We start from the raw sequence: 10,001 nt of genomic DNA, 5'->3' as shown, positions 1-10,001 counted from the left end.
CTTTTCTGGATGCTGCAGGTTCTATCATGTGGGTTAGAGCGTCGGCATCATCAGTTTGACCATACTGTCCTGATCCATGGTCAATTCCTTTGAATGTTCAAACGCACAAAAGTCAGAAGCATCAATCAGATTGCTGTAGTTGATACAAGCGGCCCCACCCTTATTGTTACTAGTCTTAATTGCTGGCATAGCGTTCTGATTATCTGATCAAAGTGTGTCACCTCTACCGGACTTTCTGGACCTCAGGTGGGCGTAAAAGGCTGACTTTGAGTCTTTGACTGCCTGTGAGGCAATGCACCGGCATGATTACAGGCTTACAGCAGTTGTCCCTGCAACCATTTTCAGTTCTTTAAGAAGTTGAAATCCCCGTAGCATTCTTATTGAGACAGACAAGCACCGGAAATAGATGCTTGTTTCGGTCATCAGCCGGTGCTACCATCTCCGAAACCATGGTTCCTGCTCCTCCAACACACCTTGCCACCGTCTCCTTCCTCACCTTTCTCGCGCTAGTCTCGAGTGCTGCGAGTCGGGACATTCTGCAACTGGGATCCTCCCTTGCTGTCGAGGCCTACCAGAGTGACATCCTGCAGTCACCGGACGGCACCTTCTCCTGCGGCTTCTACAGCATCTATGACTACGCCTTCACCTTCTCAGTATGGTACTCCAGGGCAGCCAGCAAGACCGTTGTCTGGAGCGCGAACCGCGACCGCCCCATCCACTCCAGGAGGGCGGCCCTGACATTGCGCAAGGACGGCAACATGGTGCTCAGAGACTACGACGACACCATGGTGTGGCAAGCTGCTGATTACCTCAGAAATGTTCAGCATGCTCAGCTGCTGGACACCGGGAATCTCGTCGTGAAGAACACCAGCGGCAGCATAGTATGGCAGAGTTTCGATTCACCGACAGACACGCTCCTGCCGTCCCAGCTCATCACCGCTGCGACACAGTTGGTCCCGACGACCCAGTCGCGTGCTCCTGGTAACTACATCTTCCGTTTCAATGATATATCGATGCTGTCACTCATATACAATGTTCCTGATGTCTCGGATATATACTGGCCAAACCCTGATATAAGCGTCTTCGACAATAACAGAAGCCGGTATAACAGTACTAGATTGGGGAGTTTAGGCAACAATGGAGTCCTTTCATCTAGTGATTTTGCTGATGGACTACTACTTAAGGCCTCTGATGCAGCGGTGCCGGGGACCAAGAGAAGGCTAACTCTCGACCCTGATGGTAATCTCCGGATGTACAGCCTGGATGACTCAGATGGGGTGTGGTCAGTTTCAATGGTAGCAATATCCCAGCCTTGCGCCATCCATGGCATATGCGGTCAGAATGGAATCTGCCATTACTCGCCTAAACCTACGTGCTCATGCCCACCAGGTTACGTGATGACCAATCCAGGTAACTGGACTGAAGGCTGCACAGCTACTTTCAAATTAACTTGTGGTGATCAGGAACCTGTGCAGTTCGTGAAGCTCCCCGACACTGATTTCTGGGGATCTGATCAGAAGCGTCTTCTGGGAGTCTCCTTGGAGGCTTGTATGGACAGTTGCATTAGTGACTGCACCTGCAAAGGCTTCCAGTACCTGCAAGGCAAAGGGTCATGCTACCCGAAATCCCTTCTTTTCAATGGAATGAGTTGTGCAACACCTATGGTGCGAGCAATATATCTCAAGCTTCCTGCCAGGTTCAATGTATCAGATACACCTATTCCTCAGTCCAATGTGTTGGATCTGGCACCGCCTACCCTGCACTGCGACCAGATGAGCCGAGGAGTCAGACACCCATTTCCGGATGTAAAAGAAACCACTGATGGAGAACCAAAGTGGATCTACTTCTTCAGTTTCATAGTTGCAATTTTTGTTATTGAGGTTTCCTTCATAGCATTTGCATGGTTCTTTGTCTTTAGAAGAGAGATGGGGCCATCAGAGGTGTGGGTAGCCGAGGAAGGTTACAAGGTGATGACTAGCCATTTTCGAAGATACAGTTACAGAGAGCTCGCGAAGGCAACAAGAGAGTTCAGAGTTGAGCTAGGAAGGGGAAGATCAGGCGCTGTGTACAAAGGTGTCCTAGAAGATGAAAGGCCAGTGGCTGTGAAGAAGCTCAAAAATATAAGTCGAGGCAAGGAAGAGTTTCAAGCTGAACTGAGCATCATTGGCAGGATTAACCACATGAATCTGGCAAGAATATGGGGGTTTTGCTCAGAAGGGTCACACAGGCTGTTGGTTTGTGAGTATGTGGAGAATGGGTCCCTGGCAAATATTTTGTTCAGAGACCAAAAAACTTTCGTCCTGGACTGGAAGCAAAGGTTTAATATTGCATTAGGTGTGGCCAAAGGATTGGCCTATCTTCACCATGAGTGCTTAGAATGGGTCATCCATTGTGATGTGAAACCTGAGAACATACTGCTGGACACAGACTTTGAGCCTAAGATCACCGACTTCGGATTGGCGAAGTTGCTAAGCAGAGCTGGATCCAATCAGAACATGTCGCAGGTGCGAGGAACAGTAGGTTACATAGCTCCCGAGTGGGTTTCTGGCCTCCCAATCACAGCAAAAGTTGATGTGTACAGTTATGGAGTTGTGCTGCTTGAGCTTTTATCTGGGACAAGAGTTTCGGAGCTGGCTGTCGGTTCAGACGCAGAGGTGCACAGCATGCTCGGGAAGCTTGTCAGGGCGCTCTCTGATAAACTGGAGGGACATGAAGAATCATGGGTTGGTGAATTTGTAGACCAGGAATTGAGTGGACCGTTCAACTATCTGCAAGCAAAAACGGTGATCGAGTTGGCTGTTTCTTGCTTGCAGGAAGATAGAAACAAGAGGCCGACCATGGAATCTATAGTCCAGACTCTCCTATCGTTTGATGAAGCTAGTGATTAGTGCTTCGACTACAACTGTTTGTGGAATGTGTGGATAGGGTAAGAGTATCATTTGATTGCATGGTATAGGATGTATAAATGCCACTGTATAAGAAAGTAATTATTTTCAACAAATTGTCACTACCATGCATTTGAACATTGGATACAGTTGGTCTTGGTTTGTTTCTTTGTTTGAATAGTCCAGTGGTAAAAAAAGATCATGTTTGTCATCGTAATTTCAAGTATATAAATATCATGTAAATGCTAAAGTTTGACCTAATTTTTTAAAAATGTCATTGCTAAAAGACAGTTAATGCTTATCTACTCATCTATGTGATGGTTTGGTTTGTCTCTACTTACTCTCTTCTCAGCTTTCCTCATTATCACTGATGTTCAATTTAGTTTAATACCAACCACAAATCATGTGATTTTCTGTTGCCGGGGGAGGGTATATACTTCTTTCCGAAGTACTAGGCATACAATCCCGTTGCAATATCCAGCGGACTCCTTTGATTTGGCCTGATACATCTAAGGCCCATCTATAACGTCGTACAGAAATCATACATGATATGTACCACTGTTCTATTTTTGCATTAGCTCAGTGACACCCATGTATCCACATTTATTTTCAGGTCTGCAGGAATCATATTTTTTTAGGTAAGTAGTCCTAGAAGTTATCGAGGTAAAAAGAAAGACGCTGAAGGGTGTCAACAGAATCTAGTGTGCTATCACCACAGACGCCGGGAGAAGCTAAACCACTTCGCCAGAAGATGCCCTTCTTGGCTAGCTACCTACACACTTGGTGAAGAACAGAGCTCAGGTAGATCACAACTATTTTTTTTATGTTTGCCTCCTGCATGTGTGATCTTGCTAAATATATAAGGAAGCCAGTTATCTATGTCAGTTTTATTATTGATGTAGTGAAAATCCTCGGTTGAATATATAGAATCCAAACTGGGAACCCCTGAAAATGATTAACTGGCTAATTGTATCATCAATGAGGAATAGGTTTGTATCTTTAATTCCAGTGGCACATCTATGAGATACTTCTTATGAATTTCAGTCGGTCCTTGGCCAGCTTATGTGTTTTGAACTGAAACGAAAAGTCTTCTGAAGCGTCTGAGAGTAAATACCAGTGAAGTCCTAGTTCAACTTAACTGTTACAGAATTTCTTTGAGCCATACAATCGTCCATGAAAGCAAGCACATAAAAGGTGTCATGCTTTCCTTTTGCAGTAACATTCATACATTTTCTGTGAACTGATCAAGAGACTGTGATGCTAACTTCCTCAAACATCTACAATAATTAGACTATCGCGAAGCTCACGGCTACCGGAAACAATACTGAGACAGCAGCTGGCCAACCTGCCCTCTAGGCCGCTATAACAGAACACTGGTACAGACATCTGAATATTTCTCTTCTTCACTTCGAGAAGGAAATCTGAATACTTCTGACTCTCATGCACCCATTTTTGTGTGGTCACGCTCTTCACTAGGTTCCTTGGTTGGTCCACATCGAATCCACGAAGAACAGTAACATGGTATGCGAGCAATTGTAGTAGAAATAACAAACATTCTTCAGTAACGAAATTCCAAAAAAAAAATGAGATGGTGCAAGAGTAGGTTTTGGGGTTCGAGAAAAAAAGAAGATAATACAGTTTGGACGAGCTTGTAATGGAATAATGTTGAGCACTGACTGTAGACAATCAGCAACCTGTGGAACTTCAATCACTCAAGATCCACTGGGACTGACAGCAGATGCATCTCCCTTTGATCAAATGACAATCAGAGAGAAAGGAGCTGCTCGATCACCGAGGGCATCTCCACTAGTATGCCCCAAATAGGCCCCGGCTGCGCTGTACGGGGCGTGCCGGCAGGAAGTCCTTAGTTTAGGGATGGAAATGTCACACCGGCGCATCCTCTACGCCGGCCCCGACTTTTTTTTAACAAATTGCTTAGTTTCAATAATTCAAATAATATTTATTCAGTGTTAAAACACACAAATTATTTCATGCAAATAGTTCAAACAAATAAATTAAATTGTTTCCAAAAGAATAAAAATAAAGTGCAATGAGTCATGCGGCGTTTCCTCTTCGAACCCACAAATGCTCAACTAGATTATTATGTAGTTGAGTATGAACACCAGCATTTCGGATTTCTTCATGCATTCGGAGGAAATCTGCAAACTAGGTTGGTACCTGCTAAACCCCTGGCGCCGAACACAATCTTCATGAACAGATCCTTGTTCATCATAAAGCGGCACCAAAAATCCTTTAACGCATGTGTTGCGTTGTCGACGAAGTAGTCGGAGTCAAGCAGCAGTGCGCCGGCTTGCTGATGTCGGTCCTTGTTCGGCGCCTTCCAACCCTCGAACCGCCACGCTGAGGCGCGCTGACGGCGAGCAGGTGCTGGCCAAGGCGGAGAAAGTTCACCAACATCAACAATTGTTTTTGCCACTTGGCGGTGGCATTGGCTTCCTCCTGCATGAATAGTTGCGACATCATCTCGCCGTCGCTGTCCATCGCGGCAATCCGGCAATGGGCGCCGGGGAGACGCTGGGGAGAAGGTAGGTTCGGCAACCCGGCAATGCGGGATGGCCGAGGTGTCAGTGTTGGCTACAAAGCCGGTTTCTGGGTGGGCGGGCAAAGGCCAGGCACAGGGGAGGAGGCGGCGACGACAGCGATTCGGAGGGGTGGGAGACGGATCGGGAGGGGGCATAGCGGGAGGAGAACGGCGGGTTTGGCTGCCAAGAGGGTCCCGCGGGGCGAAATCCTACGACTAATGTAATATCCCGGGTTTAGAGGCTACAAAATGAGAGAACACCAAAGTGTGTATTGCACTCATGCATAGAAAATCCGGGAATTTTCGCGCTTTCAAATAAAACTTATCACAGTAGCTGAAGTTTCACTTGACTTGCTGGAATTCAAGTAGATCATCAAGTCAAGCGCTATAAACTTCACTGTGATCTTTAGTAAAACCTTGTTTTGGGTAGAGATGATTTGATCTATGGGCTAGATTGAATGTAATTAGCTTTACAATAACAACACCTTAAGTAAGAATCAACTACAAGATCTTATAAAGGATTGTAACATGGTATTACTTACAACAACACATTCTCTAAGAATCAAACCCTAATCTATTAACACTTAAAAGTTAGCAACTACCTTTATGTGTAATTTAATTCAATTTTAAACTCATTACCAAATAAGGTAAACCACAGGGTCTAAAGTGCATAAAAGCCACATGTTTTTATTGAATCATAATTTATTAAATATACGGAATATAATAAAACTAAATATGTTTACATTACGAATTATAGTTCAAACTATTTGAATGCAACTAACTATGAGTGTTTTGAAACTCATATGATCATGCCTTGGTGAAATCAAACACCAACTATCCAAATTTGAGGAATAACCTTCAACCTTGACCTTTTGACCAATATTATAATATAAATCCAATCAAATATGATATAGTGACTCATCCACAATAATAAAACCATCCACAAGATATTTAGTAACAAATGCCACTTGGCTATCCAAAACTAAATCATATGAGAGGATAATGATCATGCCACATAGGATGAAAATATCTACATGACTTGCATTCCAAGTTATGCCACCTCATGCTCAAAGGATTGCTATGGATGAGGGCATGACAACCAAGTACCTTACTCATCAAACCAAAACAAGAGTCACCCACCTATGTGTCATGATACTAGAGCTTGCCCAAGCCTATAAAAGGAGCCACACCCTTCATTCATTTGCTCATCTTGTAGAATGATACAAGGAAACAAACACATAGAGCCACTCCATGTGCATTAGCAAGGATCAAGATGAAGAAGCTAGGAGGTGGATGCATACCACAAGATGCAGGTTTATCAGATCTCCTGAAGAAGAAGCTACAGAAGATATCAAGGTAGAATTCCTAGGCAAACCATATATTTAGAGGATCATATCATCATCTCTTGAGTAGGACCTTAGGATATTCCAAGACATTGAGAAGTGAGAGAAGTTATAATACTAACCATAGTCATGCCCATACAAGAATACTATAGTAGTACTAATCCTAGTTGTTCAAGACAAAATTTGATCTTGGAGGTGAGAACCCTATTCCAATAACAATACCTTAGTAAACCAATTCCATAATCATCACAACTTGGTAGTGATCATAAACCCTAAGAATCTAGGAGGAGTGTTATGAGAGGAATAATAAAGAGAGATTAGTGAGGAATAGGTTGATCATGTCTAATGCATGATCATGCTTTGTAGATATGCATGATAAGATAAACCTATGTGATAAGTAGATACCATCCATCACATAAAATGATAGGTAAAACCCTAGCCAATTAAATATAACTGTAGCCTATGCTCATATCCTAATCCCAGTTGTGTATCACTTGGGTGATCACAACTAAAACCTTAGATCCCAATTAAGTTCCAATACATGTATCACTTGGAATTATAAGTAGAACCCTGCCATATTTCATGCCTATTTATACTTTAACTTAGTGAAGCTTATGCAAAACCCTAAACCCTTTCACATAGGATCCACTTCACATAAAATAGTATGTCCTGACTTGTGTATCATGGATCACAAGTATAAGCCAAGCTAGTTATACTTAAGCTTAAATGCTATTTAAGTGATTAGAGTTAAACCAATATCCAATTCTATTTTTGCTTTCCAAGTAATTTGTTTAGTTGACCAAATAGAAAAATATATCATAGTTTGAACCATCACCTTAGTAAGTGAAGTAATCATGATGAGCATAGAATTTATTTTAAGTAATACAGCTAGAAGTTGCTAAGCAAGAATAGTAAATTTAGAGTTTATCCAACCATCTTCCTAAGTCTTTAGAAATAACCATACACATAAAATCATGACCTAACACCATTCTCATTACCATTTTTCTAAATCTCTAGAAAATATAAGCACATGAAATCATGACCATAACATCACCTCTCAATTAAGAAACCAATTTAGTATCAGCTTATATTTGTAAGTAAATACAAAATGAAACTAATACTATCACTTGGTAATTAAAGTAATTTTTGAAAAGTAAATTGAACACTTCAAAATGTAAAATCAAATTATACCTATGGGGAATATTTTCTTCTCATGCCCAATAATGTTAATAAGTATATATAAGTATTCAAACAAAGTATCTTAAATTAAACCCAAAGTATTTATAAATACTTGAGATATTTAAGTAGGATTTAACTACTCTAAAAACCTGCAAAACAGAGAACAATTCAAATCTGAATTCAAATAGAATTCAAAAACAGAAAAATATAAACAGAAAATAAAAAGAGAAAAAGAGAGGAGAGAGTATTTACATGTTGGGCCACCGTAGCCCAGCAGCAGCCCGTGCTGCCGACCCAGCCCATGAGAGACACCAGCCCACCGTACCATTTCGGCGAGGAAGAAAAGAAGCTTCTTCTTCTTCCCCACAGACGACACACCGGCGAGCGGCTCCGCCACATCCTCGTCAAGGATAAGGACACCGCCGGACGCCAACGAGTCTCTCAGAACCTCGCCCAAACTTTTCTGTGTTCGAGCCTATCCAGAAGCATCAAGATTCGTGCCCAATCTCACTTCACCGTCGCCATTGCATCTCGGCGGTCGCCACAGGTGAAGTGACGATTCCGACCTCGTAAGTGGCTATAAATACAACCAGAGGAGCGCCGTGTCATCCTTGTTCATCTATATCCTTCCAATCTCTCTCTAGATCCTCCTAACCATCGTCCATGACCAGCTTTTGTCGCCGGAGTCGGAGACGAACCCGACGATTGAGGCCATCCCGGAGCTCACCGTTAGGTCTGGGAGGAGCGCCTGGAGGTGTAGATCATCCTGGCATAGCTGTGCATCAAGGGGAGCAGTGTGGAGAGCGAATTTCATCGATTCCTTCCACAGCAGATCGCCGGTAATGGCGAATTCCTCGTCGTCTCCGTCGACAATCGCCGGAGCCGATCACACCTTGAGCTTCAGGGTAAGGTTGTGCATTCATAGACCTCTAATTTGCATCGTCTCGACGTCTGTAGCCCATACTCGATTAGTTGCCGGAGTGCGCCGTCGCAGAGCTTGTTGCCGGAGCTAGCTCCGGTGACTATTTTGTGGTTCCCTGGATACCATTAGGTTCGTGGTGATCTCCTGGTTCGGAAACACTAATCAGTCCATCCTGGGAGGTCGTAAATCGGCGGCGCTGTCGTGCGCTGACCGTCAGCGGTCATTGATCAGCGAGGCTGACGTGGCCGTAGGACCCATCTGTGGCCCTTGACCAGTCCTCGCCTAGGTGGCAGCTGAGGTGGCCTTGACCCCACCTATCTGTGACAGTAGCTAGGTAGCAAATCGGTATCTCTAGTAATTTTCTATTTAGTAAAAACCAGAAAATCACTGAAACTTTGTTGAAATAAATAAAATTCATGGCTGCTCAGAAAAATATAAATAATATATCAAAATGCTCACAAAAATAAACCCTACTCAATAAAATATAAAATAAAAATGTGTGTCAAAATAAAAATTCACGTATTTTTACTTTTATTAAATCTGCCTTTTCATTTATCCTAGAAACAATTTGAATTCAATAATTATTTAAGTTCCAAAAGTAAATCATAACCAATCAGTAAGTAAATAAAATATTAAGATTAGTTTTCCTTATCATGTTTTCATCAACTAAAATATTAGTGGTATTCCATAAACCCTAATTTTCAAATTACCATTCACTATTTCTTTAAATAATAATAAAGCAAGAAAACACTAAAAGCTAATATTATTTTGGTAGTTCAAAAGTTGTTTACTTAAACATTTTTAATTAACAAGTTATCATTTTTAAAACCTAATAATAACTATAAAACCCTAGTTTTTAGTTAAACCGTAAGTAATATTTGTCTTAATTATCAAATCATTTAAATTAGTAAAATGTTAAATCCATTATTAATTTATTTCAAAGAAGTTAATAAGCTCAAACCCATTACCAATTATCATTTTAAAAATGATATTACAATTTAGAAACCCTAGTTCTAATATAAACAAGGACGTTGATTCCATTATTTTATGTGATCATCCCAAATAAGATGCAATTCTAAAACCCTAGTTGTTTATCTCATGTGATCATAGGAATCTCACTTTACTTATAG

General features: G+C 42.0%; 1 protein-coding gene across 1 annotated transcript; it reads left to right on the top strand.

Annotated features, from left to right (window-relative positions):
- The first annotated feature begins 227 nt into the window (after positions 1 to 227).
- On the top strand, positions 228 to 4,763 carry LOC127299956 (putative receptor protein kinase ZmPK1). The gene is made up of 4 exons (XM_071820002.1): positions 228 to 2,926; positions 3,499 to 4,079; positions 4,176 to 4,261; positions 4,362 to 4,763. The coding sequence occupies exon 1, from the start codon at positions 450 to 452 to the stop codon at positions 2,886 to 2,888; it is 2,439 nt and encodes an 812-aa protein (XP_071676103.1). The 5' UTR covers positions 228 to 449; the 3' UTR covers positions 2,889 to 2,926; positions 3,499 to 4,079; positions 4,176 to 4,261; positions 4,362 to 4,763.
- The last annotated feature ends 5,238 nt before the right edge of the window (positions 4,764 to 10,001 follow it).

This window comes from Lolium perenne, chromosome 5 (assembly GCF_019359855.2).
Source record: "Lolium perenne isolate Kyuss_39 chromosome 5, Kyuss_2.0, whole genome shotgun sequence".
Taxonomy (NCBI): domain Eukaryota; kingdom Viridiplantae; phylum Streptophyta; class Magnoliopsida; order Poales; family Poaceae; genus Lolium; species Lolium perenne.
Note: the sequence above shows the minus strand (reverse complement) of the source record. Positions and strands in the feature narration are given on the sequence as shown.

Coding starts and splice junctions, on each gene's coding strand:
- LOC127299956 (XM_071820002.1), top strand. CDS start 450: ATGGTTCCTGCTCCTCCAACACACCTTGCCACCGTCTCCTTCCTCACC.